At 45.2% G+C, this 21,586-nt stretch overlaps 1 protein-coding gene across 1 annotated transcript in view; it reads left to right on the top strand.

Annotated features, from left to right (window-relative positions):
- T265_00205 (hypothetical protein) overlaps positions 1–21,586 on the top strand; it is a gene marked incomplete at both ends in the record, with an annotated part of 85,257 nt that overhangs the window by 7,329 nt on the left and 56,342 nt on the right. Inside the window, 3 exons of the mRNA XM_009163913.1 lie at positions 10,478–11,125; positions 14,249–14,436; positions 18,447–20,245. Of these exons, the coding sequence (XP_009162177.1) occupies positions 10,478–11,125; positions 14,249–14,436; positions 18,447–20,245 (2,635 nt within the window). The remainder of the gene's footprint in view (positions 1–10,477; positions 11,126–14,248; positions 14,437–18,446; positions 20,246–21,586) is intronic.

The raw sequence follows: 21,586 nt of genomic DNA, 5'->3' as shown, positions 1-21,586 counted from the left end.
TTCTAGCCACGTCATTAGGTAACCATCCTTTGGAAATTGATGATATGGTGCGCTCTTTTTTGCACTGTATGAAGGATTCAGGATGTGTCGAAATCCAACAACACTTTTTCTCATCAATTCAGACACTTTTTCGACATTCTACTCCTCAGTCGCTGAAAATGGACTACTCCCTTTGGGATGGTGTGTTGATTTTCCAACCAATTGGTCTATCGTTCATCCTCATTAGATCTGATTCTTTGGAGTTGTGGTGATCTTAAAGGCAATGGTGTCCACAGCTCGGCCTACTTGTTGTGTTTGCTTATCTCCCAAGGTTCTTCGACGTCCATGCTGCCTTTGATGCATATTTTTGATGCTCTTGTTACTTTTCTCAGAAGGTGAGGCCTCTGATACATGCATGTGCTTCTCTTTCTTAACTATGTGTTTACAACCATCTGTGTTTTGTCCGATTGCACGGAGTTAAACAAACTCTTCCTCGCTGACTTCCAACACATAAAGCTGGCTAATGCATGTTTTTCAACGTCCGTTCTGGACAACAGTAAAAAACCTTATTTCAACGATTCTGTTTTTTATCAACAAAAATGCGACTTTCAGTAAGTTAATAGAACAATTTTATTAGCGCATAGCTAGCATTCTCTGGATAAGAGCAGTCAGTGCTTTGTTTGAGAAAGTTTTCAACGAGCTTCATTAGGACAGTCCGTTTTAACATTTAATTGGGTTTAGTTACGCTGATGCACCTAATAACTGATGAGCGATTGACTGGAATTGTTTGGAAACCATTGTAATTCGCACTTTGCACTGAGAGGAAACTTGTCAAATATTCACCAGCTCTTCCGCTTTTTCATTCAGACTTCGATAGCAGTTTAAGTTCTATTTTGCTTTTGAGTGTCGTCCACTGTTTTTTAATCTTCCTTTATTCGCCTTCTAGTTCTGGTTTTTGTCAGGTCGCTGTTTACTTTGGCTATTCCACTCATCGTCGTTATCATCGTCATAAACAGCAGCATCAGTGATGACCGCCGTACGACCACTGAGTTAGAATGTTTATGTTTAAAGCCTTAGAGTGAAAAGAAAGGGGCATGAGGGAGGGAACCTGATGCTGGCATATCGCAACCATTCTGAGGCGCCCCCACCTCAAAACGTTCAATCAGACAATCCGGAAAGAAATTGACAGCACGAACGCCACTGACGTCGATGAACCGCCGTTTCTTAGTGTTTCCAGCCAAGCATAAGAGGTCATGGAACGCCATCTTGGAAGGCGTACCGCATCAACAATACTAAACCATTCGTCATCTCTTTTACACCCTTCTACCAAGTTGCCCTGTCCACCTCAGAGCTTGCGACATTCTAAAGAAGCCACGGAGAACAAAGCTAGTCGCGGTAGACGGTGTTTCGGCGTGCGTATTACATGAACGAGCCACAGCAATCGACGGTGCTGGATATTTTCTACGACTGAAGCACGTGCTGCACAACCGAATACCCGTTTTCCAACCGCTACCCACTAGGAATTCGTTGACGTCATTCGACACCGGCAACATTTCTGAGTCATCAGTAGTCATCGGTACCCGAAGGCGAGTAACATTATCTGTCCGCGGAAGCCACAATACAGCGCACACGGTTTTAGGTCCGTTTTCGATGGGTCCATTCCTGGTTTGTGTTGCGTTACAGTCTTTTTTTCATGAAGTTGATTCATCCTGACGGCGATTTCTCTTTCTGGTAGTTTACTTCTCTCAGTCTGATTTGTCCATTCTTAGTTTGCATCGTCGTCTCATCTTGAGTTTTAGTAGCTGGTTTTTACTTCCCCGTTTGTTGTTTTCTTTCCTTTTCTCGTGTTGGTCGGTTTATTTATGCTTGGATAGCCAATTTGCTACTCCCTTTGTTAAGTCGTTTTTTATCCTTTGATTTATTGGCTTGGTGCAAGTACAGGAAAGCGAATCAATTTTATCGATTTTTGTTTTGGTTTGCTTAAGAACGGTACAATCATATTGAAGGGAGGAAACCGCCGAAAATAGAAATCGCCATCACAATTAACTAAGGTGTTCGAAGAAAGACCACTAACAACTCAAACCTGGAATGAACCAATCGAAAACGGGCCTAAAAGACCCCCAAAGGAGCTATCCAACAAACCAATGGAGGTGCAAATCGCTAACGGGCTAATAATGTTACAAGGAAGTTGTATGCCAATTAGCCAGCCACATGCGGGGATATTAAATACTCCCCGAAAACTTTCTAAACGCAGCCAGGAATGGAGGAAGCACTCAGTCAACTGCGAACTACCGATTTCTCCTCGACTGGGGACGAAACTTTCGCAAGCCAGTTGCCAGTCTCGGCGAACAGATCTACGGCTATCTTATTAACTCACACGATCTACAAATATTCCGACGCATTGATGTCTCCGTACTCCATACCGACAAGTTTTTACCAGCAGTGATTTGAACACAGGGGTTTTTAAGGCCTTAGGGTGTTCACCTCATTGTTTCATCAGTGGCGAAGTTGAACAAGAACGGAGAGTGCGCATATCATTGCCGGACGCCCACTTTTGTAAGGAAACTTCTGGAGAGTCCACCATACACTCTCACACGCCCAGGATTATGTGAATCTAGGGACCGGATTATGTTCACAGACTTCAGGGACATACCCTGTTGAGCAAGTGTGTTAACAACACTGACCGATCGACAGAATCTAACATACCCTTGAAGTGAAGGAATACCAATATTGTGGATCATCTGTACATGTGGCGTTGCTCTAACACCGAACGGAGTGTGGAGATGTGGTAGACGCAGCCTCTATCCGATGAGAATCCTGCATAACGCTCACGGGCCAAGGTTTCGCATGCCGCCGCAACGTTGTCAAGGGGCAAGCGACCACACCTGTCCTAACCACCAGCTTCAAGCGTAAGAAGACTGTACATCAAAACTCGATCCACTGACCAACGTGGTATGGGAAACTCTGCAGGTGTCAAGATGAAACCTACCCAGTATAACTCAGTGGGTCACGGACGTCCACAAACCATTACATAAAAACAAGGTCGTTTATTGAATTATCATCGAATGCGGCCGAGGTGCTTCTAAAAGCCAACTGGCCGATATGCCTCAAAATACTTCTGGTGTTCACAGAGTACTGGAGGCCAGACAATCAAACTCGGGCTCGTCACACCCACCCTCCGCCAAGATCGTTGGCCTCTGCACAGCCGCATCGTGAATGGGCCCTTAGACTTTAGCTAGGACAGTCGGGCCAGTGGATCAGGACCCTGAAGATTTAGGGTCTGTCCCAGTTGACACCACAGACAGGTTATTGAAGATACGTCGACTTCATTTCGGAACCTCAAGCGGTAGAACCTCCATCGGCTGGAAGTGAAACAGGAATGTGTACAGCTCTTGTATCCAGGGTGCTGAAACTCTATTTCATCGAACTAGCTTCACTCTTGTAACTCAGTTGGTCCGTTCAGTGGAGATTAAGGGATGCTGGTTACACATTCCTTGACCTGGAACTTCATATGGTAGCCGACAGGAACGTGAAGTCGGATTAGCAGTGGCCGATCATATGAATGGAATAGCATGAACCGAACTGCATGAGTATGAAGAGAAAAATATCTGGAAGGTTTCTCGCCGGTTTTGTTATTGTGTGCGCTCTCACGCTGTCTCATCCAGAAGCTGAGCAACAATCCTCCTGGTAGATGTCAACTGCCGTTGCATCCATTTGATTAACCGTTCGTCTAATCCTCATGGGTGATTCTATTTGTAGGATAGAATACATCGATGCTGCTTGGTTCTTTGAGCGAAAATATTGAAGCCGGCTATGTAGACTGGCTTTCGAGGTTCGAAAACAGACTTCGAGGTGTTTAGGGTTGTTAGTGAAATCGGGCGCACAGAAGCCGCAGCTGACCGATTCATGGCGAACAAAGTGGTCAGTTTTAGTGGTGAGACCTGCAGAGAGTATGTGAATCGGGTTGGGGTAGGAAAGACGAGGAAATGTGTGAAAGTAAGGCGTCCCAACTAATTGGCACGCTCCTATTAAGTGTCATGGAATTTCTGGTTGTCTTATACATAACCACACCTGTCTCCAATGATATTTGTTTCCTGTTTAGGCCTCTGCATATCCAGTTGGATTGGGATGTGGATTCTGATAAGTTAAGGCAGTTGGAATTGTCATTGAATTCGGACTTTGGCGTCACTCCCTGGATACAAAGAATTTTCCTTTACCTTTTTGATGAACCAAGAGTTAGAGTCATGAATTTTAGTATCTTAGCTTAGATCTCCTGTTAAATGTGTGGACCACTATGTACCCGTGGCCGCGTGCCAAATGTGTGCATACGACTGGCCGTCGTCAGTTCGTCTAATACTCCCGCGAAGATCGACTTTGGAAGTCCTGTACATCCTTACTCCATAAAACAACCTCGGAAGGGAAGTTTCCAACTTCCTTGAATCTTCCTCTGGGTACTCCTCACTTTAGAAACTAATCATCACAAGTGTGTTAGGTCTGGCACTTTGAAGGTGCAACGTACATGCCGAAAGATAGTATAATGGTGTTTAGCTTATTCAACAGTGCTTGTGCTTCGTCTTCGTCTTCAAAGATGAGGACGATGTCGTCCGCGTACACCACGTTGACAAGGTTCTCACCAGCAGTGATTTGAACACCTCCCGGTGTTCGCCCCATTGTTTCATCGGTGAGGAAGTTGAATAAGAATGGAGAGAGCGCACATCCTTGTCGGACGCCACTTTTTGTAAGGAAACTTCTGGAGAGCCCACTATATACTCACATGCCCAGAAGCATGTGAATATAGAGACCGATTTATGTTCACAAACTTCAGGGACATACCCTGTTGAGCAAGTGTGTTAACAACACTGACCGATCGACAGAATCTAACATACCCTTGAAGTGAAGGAATACCAATATTGTGGATCATCTGTACATGTGGCGTTGCTCTAACACCGAACGGAGTGTGGAGATGTGGTAGACGCAGCCTCTATCCGATGAGAATCCTGCATAACGCTCACGGGCCAAGGTTTCGCATGCCGCCGCAACGTTGTCAAGGGGCAAGCGACCACACCTGTCCTAACCACCAGCTTCAAGCGTAAGAAGACTGTACATCAAAACTCGATCCACTGACCAACGTGGTATGGGAAACTCTGCAGGTGTCAAGATGAAACCTACCCAGTATAACTCAGTGGGTCACGGACGTCCACAAACCATTACATAAAAACAAGGTCGTTTATTGAATTATCATCGAATGCGGCCGAGGTGCTTCTAAAAGCCAACTGGCCGATATGCCTCAAAATACTTCTGGTGTTCACAGAGTACTGGAGGCCAGACAATCAAACTCGGGCTCGTCACACCCACCCTCCGCCAAGATCGTTGGCCTCTGCACAGCCGCATCTTGAATGGGCCCTTAGACTTTAGCTAGGACAGTCGGGCCAGTGGATCAGGACCCTGAAGATTTAGGGTCTGTCCCAGTTGACACCACAGACAGGTTATTGAAGATACGTCGACTTCATTTCGGAACCTCAAGCGGTAGAACCTCCATCGGCTGGAAGTGAAACAGGAATGTGTACAGCTCTTGTATCCAGGGTGCTGAAACTCTATTTCATCGAACTAGCTTCACTCTTGTAACTCAGTTGGTCCGTTCAGTGGAGATTAAGGGATGCTGGTTACACATTCCTTGACCTGGAACTTCATATGGTAGCCGACAGGAACGTGAAGTCGGATTAGCAGTGGCCGATCATATGAATGGAATAGCATGAACCGAACTGCATGAGTATGAAGAGAAAAATATCTGGAAGGTTTCTCGCCGGTTTTGTTATTGTGTGCGCTCTCACGCTGTCTCATCCAGAAGCTGAGCAATAATCCTCCTGGCAGATGTCAACTGCCGTTGCATCCATTTGATTGACCGTTCGTCTAATCCTCATGGGTGATTCTATTTGTAGGATAGAATACATCGATGCTGCTTGGTTCTTTGAGCGAAAATATTGAAGCCGGCTATGTAGACTGGCTTTCGAGGTTCGAAAACAGACTTCGAGGTGTTTAGGGTTGTTAGTGAAATCGGGCGCACAGAAGCCGCAGCTGACCGATTCATGGCGAACAAAGTGGTCAGTTTTAGTGGTGAGACCTGCAGAGAGTATGTGAATCGGGTTGGGGTAGGAAAGACGAGGAAATGTGTGAAAGTAAGGCGTCCCAACTAATTGGCACGCTCCTATTAAGTGTCATGGAATTTCTCGTTGTCTTATATATAACCACACCTGTCTCCAATGATATTTGTTCCCTGTTTAGGCCTCTGCATATCCAGTTGGATTGGGATGTGGATTCTGATAAGTTAAGGCAGTTGGAATTGTCATTGAATTCGGACTTTGGCGTCACTCCCTGGATACAAAGAATTTTCCTTTACCTTTTTGATGAACCAAGAGTTAGAGTCATGAATTTTAGTATCTTAGCTTAGATCTCCTGTTAAATGTGTGGACCACTATGTACCCGTGGCCGCGTGCCAAATGTGTGCATACGACTGGCCGTCGTCAGTTCGTCTAATACTCCCGCGAAGATCGACTTTGGAAGTCCTGTACATCATTACTCCATAAAACAACCTCGGAAGGGAAGTTTCCAACTTCCTTGAATCTTCCTCTGGGTACTCCTCACTTTAGAAACTAATCATCACAAGTGTGTTAGGTCTGTTTGATTGTTTTTGGTAACATGTTAACCACGCCTTACTTTGGTTGCCCTTTTTTTCTGTACATCCAAGGCCATTTTGATCAACTCTCATACTTTCAAAGCGCTTTCAAGCGTGTTGTCTCAAAATTAGTATGAACTGCAAATATGATACCGTTTTCTAGTTGTATTTCGCTTCCCCACTGAATCCTGTTTTTCTTCTGCTTGCTTGGTTACCTATATCACGTAGGAGCTTTCAGCAGCCGGCTTTTTCGAACAAACGAAGCCTTGTCATCAATCTTGGATGGGCGACTTATCTCTTGCGATGGTTTCTCGCCCGTGTCTACGTGACATTTTCCGACTGGTCAGAAGTCGCCACGGTCGTTGACTCTCTCTTACCCAATATGCTGATGTTCTTGACGGAGCTGAATATCGTAACAAAGATTCCTTCTGGGCAAACTGACTCAACCAAACGCAGCGCGCCACCAAAATCTCGCTATCCCCAGGACGTATCACAAGTTCGTTACATAACCATCCACCATTTTCAGTCTTTTGTAACTTTGGTGTTTCAGTGCACATGCCCTATTGTAATTTTTCGGTTCCTGTTTTCTTCCCTTCTGCGTAATCCCTTTCGCATCACTGCATGTACTCAATCGAGTCTTAACTCCCGAAGAGTAGTCACTGCCTCAGACCGTACACACACGACCATCCGCAAAATTGTCTTGAAGCTTGACAACGCTAAGTATGTACACTTCATACTCGTCTAAAGCCGTTCATGGTGTTCGTTGATGGTAGGCTAAACGGTGCGGATGAAGAATAGACCCACCGCTTTACTGGTTTCACAAGAAAATCCTGAGTTCCGCCATAAGGAAGCCTCTCCGTTCTCAAGCAAATCTCGGGTAAGCACAAAACCCTTACCTGTTATCACTGATACTCGAAAATCGAAAAGTGTCTAAAGATATTTCAACCAGATGCGTGAAGATGCCCTCCCCCGAGTATATTGCTGAGTATATGTGCTGACATCTGACCTGGATGTACACTGTTACGGTAACGATAAAAGCAGTTAATAAGTCAGTCGTTCAGTGCAACTAGTCAGATGAGCGAACGACGCATGGGTTTAAATGTGGGCGTAATTCTAACTCAGGTAGTAATCCATGTTGACTGGTTCGTTGTGTGACACCCCCGCTCGTTGGATCCGAAAATGTGTCGCGTTTGCCTTCCGGCTCTGCTGCACACTGTACTGTGGTGTATGTATATTCATTCGACTGCACCCAAAATCATATCGCGATGCATCCCGACGGAAAAACTTCCAAGCGAGTCTTTATTCGAATCCACTATTTCTCTGTGGCTACTTTCGGTCGCGCTCCCTTCTTCTTCTTCGGTTCGCTCACCGTGGATACCGATACAGAGTGAATTGACGTAATATATTGCTCATAAAGTTGTTGGAACCTCGTCGACAGTTCACAACCGCCTTCGCCCTTCTCAGCTAGGCACAGCCACAGAGCTTCCGTTACCCTGTAGTTCTACTTGCTAAGAACACTTGACTTGGTCTGATGAAGCTTTTGTGTCGAAAGCGAAACGTTGCCCAAATAAAAACTTCCGATTGTTTAGCGAACTCTTCTGAAACTTTAAATTACCTTTTGGAGTGAGGCAGGCTCTACCATTACCAGCTTGAACTTCATCAGTTTACTAGAGGCTCGTCACCATGCGAACGCGGCAATCGCTTTCAGACGTGCCAGGTATCATCAAGTTGTTGACGTCTATTGGAATAATCGCTCTGACCACCATATAGTAAATCGCGATAAGGTTTCATCACTCAGACTGGTGTTCAAATGTGATTCGCACAGGCACCAGTGCACACGTGGTCAGCTAGTCAACTGATAGAACCACGTGACTCTCGTATGATGTGATGGTATTTTTAACAAGATACAACCTGAGTTTGGACAGTTGAGTTCCATCCTGATTCAGATTGCGTTGTATTTTGTCTTTTTAATATTGTGTCCGAGTGTGACCAAAAGCAGTCACAAAGTTACCCTCTATCGTTCCAGTTCTACCCTCCGTCGTTCTAGTTTATGGTTTCGTCCGCGTATCAGTCTTTTTGAAATCATGTCCTATTGAGTGTGATTTCCGTTTTTGGTGACTGGTGATCGATGCTCTGACTTATTAAAACTCAACGTTACGGCATACATTGCACCAATATTTTCAATTTCATCTGATGGAAGTCCATTGGAACGTGATGCTGTGATAGCGCCAGGCCTTTAAAATTGTAGTTCTCGTTAAAAACTCGAGTTTATGTTTTCCAGACACCCCTGAATGGATTTTCACGTGCCTTCAGCCTTTCGCTAACCAGACACAACCAATCATTCACGTCTGAACTTGTCTTGTTCATATAGATTGGTTGTTCGCACAGGGTCGGTTCGCATCCCGACGGAAAAACTTCCAAACGAGTCTTTATTCGAATCCACTATTTCTCTGTGGCTACTTTCGGTCGCGCTCCCTTCTTCCTGGTGGGCCGGTTCGCTCACGGTTCGCTCACTCGGTATCCATGCGGCCCTATGGAGGTGGTTCGTTCAGATGTCTGCATCCTTAGCACAATAGGGTCAACGCTGGCAACTGTTGATCACGAAACGAGAGGTGAAACCGATTGACGATAACCAGTACAGACACCTTTATCGATCTTCGCCGTATGCGGATCATTTTGGCCACCAGTCTTCCGCTTATGTGACATCTTAGTACGGAGTTGATACACATTAGCTAACTTCTCGTCAAAAGCATTTCAGTCGTAACCTCCCTTTCTACAAGACGGAACACTGTGCTGCTTATAGTGTCTTTGTACACGGTCGTGGAACGCACGTATGATTCTCAGTGTTGATATGGAGTACAAGAAATTCTGCCAGACTGTGTGTTCAAGTTAGTAGGCAGGGCTCCGTGGTTCAACGAGTTCTTCGTAAGCTGAAATGTCTTCGCAAGTATTCTGTAATGCAAAGTTCGCTGTTTTGGATGTCATAGACTGGATCGATGCAGTACGGGGAAACGTTTTGACAACTGAGGCGCGTTTCTCTCGCGATGGACTCGCGAACTGTTGTGCCACCAAGGAAGCTTAAGATTCAAATAGTGGCGCCGAGTAAGTCCTGTCTTTTCTGGACTTTTACAGAGTTCGTCTAAAACTTATCAAAACAGGGAGTTTCACAGCAATCACATGTGGCCTTGTGAGAATACCAGAATGGATGTAAGTGGCCAGGGAAGTGTTCGCCACCGAAGTAACATTAACTTATGAGATCTGTCTTTTTCGTGGAAAGGCTGCTCTGTTGAAGCTTCCAGTGTCTCAAGGTACACAGCGTATGGACATTGTGTCCGTTTTACTCGGCTGATTTAGAAAAGATGGTCTTGTTTACAAGTTCACGTCATCTCGCAATTGAGTTGTCTGTTCCGCGCTTCTTATCCGACCTGTTCGATTCCCCAAGCTCTGTATGTCGCCATCTCGGTCGCTTGGATGTATGTAAGAGTTGGTGAGAACACAAATGCTCGTTATATCGGAAATATTGCTTGAAAGCAAGTTACTGGGTACTGTTGGGATGTGCATTCTGCTCCAACCCATGTCAGATTCATTAAGAACCTGAGTGCTTACGGATACCTCGGCAGTCGGTCTTGTTATATCCAGCCGAACAGGCCAAATCAAGATGGAGCGCGTAACTTACTGCGTTTTCCTTCAAAGTATTGAGCATATGTGCATTTCAGTTAATGGATATCTCTCAGCGATAATTTATCTGTATGTAACAGTCAGACGCAGCAAAAATAACATTTTTTACCCATTCAATGGGTAGAAAGTTTCACAGTAAGTTCATAGGGACCGCCAATTTTCACTGACAAAGAGATTACCATCGAGTTCCATTATCGACTAACGGTTGTCATTTTCTTTTCCCAGGTGTTCTCTCTCCTGCAGGATTCCGCGGAAACCGAAACATTAGAATCGAAGGACTCACTGTCTCCCTCGGTCAACATCACTCTCCGTCAGATTCACTTCGCCAAACCTAGTCGCTGTACATGTAATCAGCCGTCCAGTCAATCATCGAATGTTGTGTCAAGGACGTTTACGGGGGCACCTCAGGCTCCTTTCGCCTTGATTTACGTTCGGCCGTTCTCTTTTACCGAACCAATTCCTGAACTTTGTCGTTCTTGCTCTGGTCGTCCTATGCTTCCGCCTGAAGATATTGTTGTGTTCGATGAGCTCTTCTCTATGTGGCGTTGGCTTCTGGTCTTTACACACCACCATTCAAATCCGTCTGCACCTAAAAAGCACAGCCTCAGTCTGCTCTCACTTTCGACGCTGCTACGGTATCTGTTCCAGGAATGGGGTCACATCATCACACGAATAGAGTTCCAGAACGAAGCAACCACGTGGAAGCAACTCCGCGGGTTGCATAACTATTTTGGGGTTTTTGCTGCTGCTCTTCTCCTCATCTACGACGATGATGTCCGCTCATCGACTGATAATGTAAGCATCTTTTGCTTTACTTTGCCTCGAAAAAGAACTTAGTTCACCAGAGGACGTGTGAAATTTGGGTATAAACTGTTAGCCAAGAAGTTCGCACGGGCCGTTCAACTATTAGAATAAAATGAAGGTGAAAACGAGTTCGAGTGAGATTGAAACGGACTTGTTGTTCTTTATATTACGTGGCCTCCTCATAAATGGCTTTCTTCGATTCCATCATTTCGCTTAGTGTGTACTTACGGAGTATCCTCTAGATGAACAACTGATTTCATCGATTGAAGTAACAGGGGATACTCTGCACTCATAGTGTTCGGTTACGACACACTTGATATTTGTCGCTGCTCTAATGTGAACTGGGAGTCTGAAGTGGGATACTATTTGAACTCGTCGGTCGCCTAGCAAGCTTTAGGTGTGTTTCACAGTGACATTATCAGACAATACAAACTTCCGAACCCAATAGAGCTTCAAAATAGTTGCGTGCAGTTGGCGCGTTTACTCGCCATATTCAATCATCCCATTCGTTTGCACCGCAAAGCCAACTGCCGGTTGTTGGACAGTGCAGTTAGTCTTCACGCCATGAAGGCCTACTGTAGCCTAGGCTAGAATGAACCAATAAAACGTATGAAGTACTCTTTTCGGTTGGGTACGAGAACCGTGGTTGGCTCATTTAATTACCAACAGCCTTTTTCAGTGAGGGGACTCTGTGGCATATATGACCATGTGTCTCTTCAACTCGTGTGAACGTACATGTGCATTCCAATCTTGCTGTCTGTAAGCGCAGCAGAAACTTATACGCATGCTACCGTCTACCTACGCATGCTACCGTCTACTGTCAATTCTAACCGTAAGACACTCTAGCAACTTACTCGAAAAACTCACGCTGATACACTGTTCGACAAAGAAATTCGCACCCTTCCGCAACATTACCGTCATAGTTGATTAATTTTGAACATTAAATGACAAACCTTGTTCGAAAGTAGTCGAGACTCAACTTTTCTGAACAAAATTCAAGTTACTGTTTCTTTTTCTCTAACTTGTGAGGTGTTCCCTGTGATGGCCTACAAAATAAAGGAAACTGCAAGGAATCTATCGCTAACAGGATTTTCGTCACGTTTACCTGCAGCCAGTCGATAGCTAGATTTTTACACCACCATCAGTTTAGAAACATGGGCCAGCTCAGTGGCGAAGGGTCGCACCTTCAAAAGAGCAATCTTTTGAGTGTTACTCTGGCCTTAGTAATTGAGCCCTATTCCCGGGCTGCACATCACTTACAGATGCCGGCTTTAGTAGAAATGCTGCTACGTAGGGCGAAGTGTACCCGGGCGTTTACCGTCCTCACTATTTGATCGAATGAAAGAATGTAGTGTTACTAATTGTGTGGTATTTTTAGAATAAATTTATGTATGGATAGCAGTCTGCACATTCCTGTCCAGCGTCACTCGTATTTCCCCTTCTTGTTGGGGATAAAGAGGCTGCTCTCATTTGAACAGTCGTCCTCCAGTCCTGGCGCACTTATTCAGGAGAGTGACCACCAAAAGAGGGAAGCACTGGAGTCGAGTTTTGCTGTCATTAGTGCTCATTAACAGTGCATATCCCTGGTCGTATCGTAGTTTGGACTAATTGCCATGCTCAGTGAGCAGATCGACAGCTGACGTTCCAAACTTTCCAACATCTGATACTCAATAGATCGTGGTCTTAGCGCTTTTACAAGTGGTAGTTATACATCCAGAGTCATTGGTCATTAGGAAATAATCCATTGAGTGTTTCGTCCTGTTTTGGTCGTACCAGAACTTGGCAAAATTCGGTCGCCTGATATTTGCAATTCACATAGCTGTAAGGGAAGAAGTAAACCTTTTTTCATAGAGGAAACTACTCACAAGGTTGCTGAAAACTCTTCGACACATGAGGCGGCCTGTGTGCAGCACTTTCAGTTGTAGAATATCATAAACGAGAGATTCAGCTGAGTCTCTCGTGAAAACCAAATTGATTTGCAAACGAGTGTGTTTCTCAAAGAATTAAACCGTTCTCGGTGGTCCTACCCCAAACTTGAGGCAGATTTTTCCTTAGACAATGCATGTGACCCCTAGAGACCGTGGTGACAACATATCCACACTTAGTAGCTATCCAAATCATGTGCCGTGGGTCCGCCTTATTGGTAAAGTGACAAATTAGCCTTCAATCAGTGCCTAGTGATTCTCCAGAAACCTAGTTACTGGCTGGATTCATGGATTTGTGGTAAAAACCCTAGTGTTGTCAGATTCCATACATTTCCTGGCTGTAGCTTTTCGAAATATTTTGGATGTGGACCACTTCTAACGCAAAGCTCCACAAGCCGTCGTAAAGTAGTAGGTCTTCGTTAGATTTTTGCCCAAGAGCCTCAAATCCTCTACGTAACGTTCGATGATTCCCACAACAAAGTGGTATCAATTTGTTGCAAAAAAGTTTTGCGGTCAGGATCGACTACGGTCAGTCTTCTCAGGTTGGGGGTGAGATGGCTCAAATGGTTAGAGCGTGAATTTACTGGCCGGAAGGCCCGTGGTTCGAACCCGACTTCTGCCTCTCGACTTCCCCTGTCTAGGCTTGGGCGACCTGGCAGTATCTCAGCCCTCGTGCTTCCTTCGAGTTGCATGGCAGCTAGGTACCGAAAGGGTGCTACAGCTGAACGATTTTTTTTCAGGCTAGAATGTTTTACAACTCTGATCTCAGGTAGCCGGTATGTCATCTAGAAGTTCACTGAAACCCTTGCGGCAATCCTTTTTCTATGTGTTTTACAGTTATCCATATTCTAACCCACCAACGACGTATTTTCATGCAGATCTCCCTAAATTCAGTCCCTCTGTGTCGACATAAAACTAGTCGTGGCCTTTGTGCAAGTCCTCAATTGAAGCCTGAGTTGGCCAGATTGGTACCAAGGTACAATACCTCCATCATCAGAGGTACAGTTTTCTCATAGTTATACATCTAGGTTGCGCGTCTGTGTTAAGTTTCGAAGATTGGTAGACATTCGAAAACAAAAAATCTTGTTATTCTTTATTCTGAACTGTCCTGAAGTGTCCCATTTGTTTAATGTAGCCCGCTGTCATTCATCACATCTAATCCTGCAAGGCTTCCCTTCCACACTTCCAGCCTCATTCGTCACCTCTGGCTCTTGTTGAAGACTTGGCGTCAACCATTTCCTCACGATCGGACAACGATGGAAATTGTAAGCGGACACGAGTCATTGAGGAAAATGTGCGGACCGATCCGGAACAGACAAATCTATGGGCGCTGCTCATTCGCCTGGTTTCTTCTGCCGACAAAGGGGGCTCTTTTTGGTAGGAATATGTACATTATTTATAGTTTGTACTGTTTTATCTTCTTAGTAGTTTGAGGGCATTTGGGAGTTTATAATGTAGATCCTTTCTTTGAGTGAAGTCGGAAAGCCAAAAAGCACCGCCCACCTATTTCATGCATACGTGGAATCACCAGCAGTGTGTTTCTCACGAAGCTCCAAGAAGTTTCGAATCCACGACCTCCCGGTTAGCACTCTGAACACTCAACCGTTCGGCCACGAGCGGCTGGTGTGATTAGCCCGCACCTAGGATGTAGGGCCACACATCCTTCAATCACGGGATCCGCATCACGTGGTCTCACGCGTTGACTGGCTCCTTGACTAATGACTTCTCTTTTATCTCCTTGCTTTCAAAGAGCTGACTTGTTATTTATCACGGATTCAAGAACGGAACGCCCGGGGCCCCTCTCTTACTATGGTGTGTGCGGTTCCAAAATAAGGAAGCCTAGACCGTATGGTGCATGCCCTACTGTTATATCTGCTGATTCGTCAATCTCTGGTATCTGCTGTGACCCGCTCCCAGTGCCTAATGCCGGAGAAAAAAGACTCACAGAAGGGAACACAACCGCTATTTTCCGAACAAGCGAGTGCGAGAGCGTGAGTGCGTGCGAGTGCGAGAGCAAAAGTTAAAAGCAAAAGTTAAAACGGCCCCACGCTACTTGAAGGGGACTTTCTGACATTGATCCGGGCTATCTGATAGGTGTTAATGAACACCCGTCAACACCCGTCGGTCGTGCTTCTGTGGCGTGGATGAACACTCATCAGGTGTTGGTGAATTGATTAAATGATTGACTGGCCTGGATGCTTTCCGGCTTTCCGGTTGGGATTTTGGTGGAGCAGTAGGTTCCGGGCGTTCTGAAGTTGCTTTCAGGAATCTGACCTTCCTGATACCTACTACCTCATCTTTTGTGACTTCTCTTCACCAAATTTGTGTAACGCCTCTACATGTAGAAACTGGTAGGCCTTTGCAATATGCTTATGTCATTAAACAATGCTCACGATAGGCGTTCGCAGTAGTAGACGAGAACAAATTCCCATAAATGGCTTAGTTAAGTAATCTGGTTAGCAACTGGAGTCGGTGGCTTTTATGACTATCGGTCAGCCTAAAACATTCGCCAAGGTATGCAGGGGACAAATTGCTATGGACCATCACTTGAATTCACGATTTTTGCCGAGGGTTAATCAACATTGCGAGTGACTTTTTGTATCCACATAACGTTCGTTCAAACGGTCATTCTCCTCCCATCATTATGATCCTCGTTATTCCACCTCAGAGGTGGTAAATGCTAGAATGGAGTTGCGCTCTTGTTATAGCTCATCGGTCATGCGGGGCTCTAGACTTCGGCCACCTGAGATGTTTCGCGACTTACCCATCGATGCACGCTGACGCACTTAAACTATTACCTCTAAAAGAGCGACCATTGTCGTTACCTTGTAATTTTGTGACGCTTTGTTTAGTTTTTTGACCCCGCGAGCTACACTGGATAATACCCATACAACATCCACAGAGTTTCTCTTGCATTGTTTGTACATTCTGACTCACTATTACTTGTCGAATTACGACGTCGCCCGTAACCTACAGCCCTCTGTAGGTATCTTTTTCACCGATCCCATCAGTGGTCGCTGTAGGGGAACTTTGTCGTAGAATCCATTCTGTGTTTTTTAGGTGGCTCGTACTAGACTGGGCTGTTCGACTCAGGTGGCAATACTGCGTGGCTCGGGAGCAGTCAAACCATTCCATTCTGGCGACGTTATCAGACCTACTCGAAAGGATACCATCCTGTTTTGGACTTGCAAAGACGTAAGTTGTTTCGCTTATCGTGACCAGATAGTCAACAGTATAACCAATAATATTTTGGTTTATATTCCAATCTGGATATATAAGGCTTTACTAATAACTAAATATAGCTTACGAGGTAAGCGGCTTCTCCACTCGATCGTATATGCTGATAGAACTCCAGTCACTACGAACGGTGGGATATAGAATCAGGTAAAAAGTCGCCCACATAGGCTGCTCATTAATCCACCACTAAGGTTGGATACATCGACAGAGCTGTTCAACCAAACAGCCACATTTTATGACTGAGGCTGATATGTAAAGGGCCATTAGAGCAAGGTGTGATTCAACTATGTTGGACCTCATTAGTGTGTGTTCGGATGTCTTTGACCCTAAGCCGGCCCTTTCTCCATCGCCCCTCATTTACCCACGGAGGTCTGTTGTTCTGTGGCGTCGCTCATATCCTTTGTTCTGAAAACACGCCACGGTATATCTGCCCCACCCTAATGTGTATGTATGGACGTTTTGATAGTCAGACCTCCGAGTGCACTCACCAAGATTCAATTCTGAATAAAGCATCATTTGTTTATTCTAGTACTTGACTGAAAGCAAGGTGCTGCGGGAAAGTGAACAGTTAGAATCAGCCCTCTTAATACGTATGACGCTCAATGTTAAGATCACATGATCAGTTTTGACCAGTCTCTTCATTGGTCCTACCAGTGACCGACTAATTTTTTAGCGTTAATCCTCACCAAAATATCCTCCTCGGTCCCATGAGTCATCCAGCGGACACAGTGTTACACTTAATTCTTTTGTCCGGTGGAAAAGGGCTGCAAAGGCGAAAATCACTGGAGAAAATGGTTCTATTCAGCACCGGTAGGCGTTCAGCTGTAGCACCCTTCCGGTGCCTAGCTGCCATGCCACCCGAAGGAAGCACGAGGGCTGGGATACTGCCAGGTTGCCCAAGCCTAGACAGGGAAGTCGAGTGGCGGAGGTCGGATTCGAACCACGAACCTTCCGGTCAGTAAATTCCCGCTCTAACCACTTGGGCCATCTCGCCCCCGGTAGGCTGAAAATTGATAAAGTTGAAGAGCCTAGGTTGGTCTAGTGGCTGAGCCTTTGAGTCGATAGAACGTTAGAAGTAGCCCAGATCTTGGACGTATATAAAAGTTGAGTAAGTGACTATATATGAGAGCCTAAAATGAGTTTTCCTGGCCCGACTGTAATCAGTCTCACATTCGGGGACCAGTTGAGGTTGTCGAAAAAATGCTCAGTATCATTAAGCCAGTCTGAATGCTCCCACTCCGTCCTAGCGTTGTACACTGTACCTCTGGTAGTAGACTGACGAAGCAATACATGAGTTACGGAACTAGTGTAGGTCACGGGGAACAGCCAATCTACAGATGTGACAAAATGAAATGCACCTTGAAAGCCGTGTTAACCTCTCTTTATGTCATTTACCAAGCTATTCCAATTGACTACTTGGAGAGAAACAAAACAAGGGAATCTTGCGCGTAACATTGCCACAAAAATACGGCATGAACCAACTGCTAAACTCGTTTTCTAATGTTCAGTATATCTTTTTCTTTCAGTCCTTTGGCAAATGAATGCCTGTTGGTTGCACTGCATACCGTTGTTGCGATTTTACACTTTGAAATGAATCGCGATTGGTGTGGCAATTGGAGACCAACTAATAACCTTCTTCAAGCAGTCCAACAGTGCTGCTCAGAGGCCTTCCGGTATGTGTTGCTTTCATTGATCTCAAATGTAAATGACATTGGTCAGTTATCTGAAGCCGCCTAATTTGCGTGAATAATTTGGTATTTCGTGTTTCTACATAACGCCCGTGACGCCTCAAAAGGCACATATCTCTAGATTGAATGCAAATTATCCGAGTGTAGAGGTGAACGACTTCATGGTGATCCTTCAAACATTTTAGATGTTACGTCCTTCGGATATTTTCCGAATGTTTCATAAATCCTAATCAGAAGACGATAACGTAGCTCGGTGATTAGAGCCCGAATTTACTGACCGCTAGGTCCGTAGTTCGAACCCAACATCTGCCTCCCGACTCCCCCTGTCTAGGCTTGGGCAATCTGTCAGTATCCCAGCCTTCGTGCTTCTCCCTGGTGGTATGGTAGTTAGGCATCGAAAGGGTATTACAACTGAATGATTTTGCAATAATCCTACGTAATCTGCATTTACTTTTCCCCCAGCATATCTCTTTTGACTACCGGCTCACGTGATCCCAATCGACCTGGAAGAGGGGATGGATTTTCGTCAAAAGCTCGGTTACGGACTCAGGATCGATTGGCGCATGACGTTTTATTGGAACTACTTCATATAGTAACGCTTCCGAAATTTCAGACTCATTTCGGTCACCTTCGGCGTGTGATCTCTCGTCATATGGATATTCACTTTACCAAACTCTGCGACACAGCTCCTGAGTATTTTACTTACCCAGTGCCTTGGCGCCTACGTCTTTTTGTGTTCTGTGGCCACCTGCTTCCTGAGTTACAACTGGCCAGAACGTGCGCCACCTCGGCCGCCTTAACTGCTTTCAACCCTGCCCTCAGTTTCTTCATAAACCAGCTCTCGGGATCTAATGTCTCGATGGATGAAGAATCAGCCACCGATCATCTGAAGCGTTTACTCACCCTTCTTTTTGGAACACACCTATCTTCTATTCTCACTTTCCACCAACGCGTTCCCTGCGGTATCCTGAAACATTCATCCTGTGAATTATCTTATGGCTTCGTTATTCACCGGACAGTCGCCATAAGTGTTCAGCAGCTGGCTACCGCCATTGAGTATATCTGCCAAACATTGGCCAAACTTCCTTTAATGTGTGAACCATATCAGTTGGACTCAAATCTGCACACACTCAGAGCACTCATTCTTCTGGCTGTTATTTGGTCTCATTTATCCCATGTGAAAGCACATGTGCTTCATTTAACTCACGCAGAATTCAACAATCTACTTCCTTCTTCTATTGTTGAAATCTTATTCCGAAAGGTTATCCAAGTTTTGTTTAAAAACCCCACCTCGTCGAAAAAACGTACGGAGTTGACCTCGGAGACTTTCGTGTGTGAGGATTCGAACACCCTATTGCTAATACAACGAAGCTTCGCAGTATTGCTGAAACATGTTTTAATCGGAGAGTGTAGCGACAGTGGTGAAATGCATCCATACTGGGAACAGTTGATCCACAGCGTTATCCAGAAGCCAGTCCCGTTCTGCCTGAAATCCCCAAATACGCCTACAGGAACACGTACACCACACCTGTCCCATGGTTCCCGATTTGGGGATGATGAATTTCTCGACTGTGTACCAGCTTCAGCGAACAATCTTGAAACAGACGCGGATGAATCCACACAAGAGAAGCTTCTCGAATCGGAAAAGCAAGAGCAGGAAACTAATATGATGCTTTTGAGCGCTGTTGTGTGCCACGCCCTGCGAATTCGTTCATCCAGCTTAGTTCGACTACTTCAATGTCGATTTTCTCAAGTGTTTTCCAACTCTGTTTGCGACACAGCAGAATCCATTGACTGGCTTTGTACAGTAATAGACAATCTCACAAGATCCAGCAAACTCTCTGTGTGTAGCTTAATGTTTCCGTGTTCAGACGTTACGTTTGACAGTGAGTTCATACTGCTATTCAGTTGCCTCGTTGATGCCATTCGTGAATCGCTCAAAGTCAGACTTGCCCGCATCAGTCGAGTCAAATGTATCAGTCAGTTAGTGAAGTTGATTCGCTGTAGCTGCCAACTGACCGAATGCACTGTCCGGCAAGTACGTAACCAGCACAAAAAGACCTCCAAAGAATCGGACAACTTGCAGCGATGGTATTCAATAGGACAGCATCTGGATCAGCTGAATCGAACTGTTTGGTCCGTTGTGGCAAAGCATGGTACTCATCTTCTCTGTGGACTTGGTCAGGTCGCAATCGATTGTGTTCGGTCTTGGTTCAAGGTACGTCACCGTCGTTTACGTTTCGGGAATCTTGAACGAACCTGTGAGTGCTTCTTTCACTGCAGGACTAGCCTGGTCGGTCTTCTTGTGGCAGCCGGTCCAAACCCAAATTTGTTTTACTGACCAGTTCATCAATAAATCAATGTCGTGCTGCGCCAGACCAGACATGTGGTAAAATAACCTCCACTATGTGGATACCTGAGTGAAATAAATACAAGCATGAATGCTAAGGTTTTGAACTATAATCCATAGCGCGCACAAAATATATCCGTTGGTAACGAAACGTTTCTGGCGCAGCCATCAGGTCGCGACAACTCAATAGCCCACTAGCTGGCCTTGTCTGGGCGGTTGGAAGAACATATGTCTGATAACTAACCGCTTAAAGGGTGTTTAGTGACGCACTTAGTGTCTCTGACTGAAATAAACCAAAAGTTCATGGAGTTTTGCCGAAAAAGGGCTTCGGGACGAAGCAACGGCACTCCTGGAAGCGGGGAAAATTGAATAACTTCCGGTGGGCGAGACACTCAAAAGACCAAAGGACGAAACTTCGCTTTTCGAAGGATATTGTTTCTATCTCTATAAAACAAGAAACTACGGGAATCCTAACTTCACCCCACTTCCCTAATGGCTTTAGCAATGGTTAACAAGACGTTCCATGTATCCAATTGACGTAGACCCAAAAATTAGCGGATATAATGGCCATGTCCTGCCTTCATGGGGTCCGTGAATAAGTTTCACCGTAGAGTTTCTAAACACAATGTGAATTTTGACGCCATAAGCCTCGCCCGACTTTTGTAGCCTTTCTACAGCCAATTACGTCCTAGGGAGAGTAGGTGATTATTCTGAGTTATCGGTATACATAGTGCGATCTCTTACCAGGTAAACCCCCAGATGTGTCGCTAATCTGTCTATAATAAGCTAAGCGCTTGGTATCATTTGGTTTCTTCACTGGGTTTATGTGGCATTTCCTTCTAAAACCGGAGTTGGTATCAACGGCGCTAGCATGCCTTGACAGCATCACAGTCTATGCTACGTCACCATTCATTTCTCAACTAACCTCCTCTGTAAACTAGCTTTCAGTGCGCTGCCCCTGTAACCTTGATATATCCCGAGTGGCACACTTTAAAGTTGTACCGACAGGCTTGGTTTTCATTTCCTTTCTAAAACTAGGTAAATCCGTTACAGCTCATCCTACTATCTTGTTATGGTTAAAAATGTATTCCCCTTTTCGAATAGCCATATCACACTTTTCGGATATCATTTATGCGGCGCCATGTTTTTCAGACGTCATCCATGCCATTCGTTTTTTCTCTGTTGACATAACTGTTAGTCTCTTTCTCCTATTTCTTGCAGTTGCACTCGTCGGGGATCATTGGAAGGCATG

The sequence above is a fragment of the Opisthorchis viverrini genome, assembly GCF_000715545.1.
Source record: "Opisthorchis viverrini unplaced genomic scaffold opera_v5_2, whole genome shotgun sequence".
NCBI lineage: Eukaryota > Metazoa > Platyhelminthes > Trematoda > Opisthorchiida > Opisthorchiidae > Opisthorchis > Opisthorchis viverrini.
This window is presented reverse-complemented; position numbering and strand designations above follow the sequence as displayed.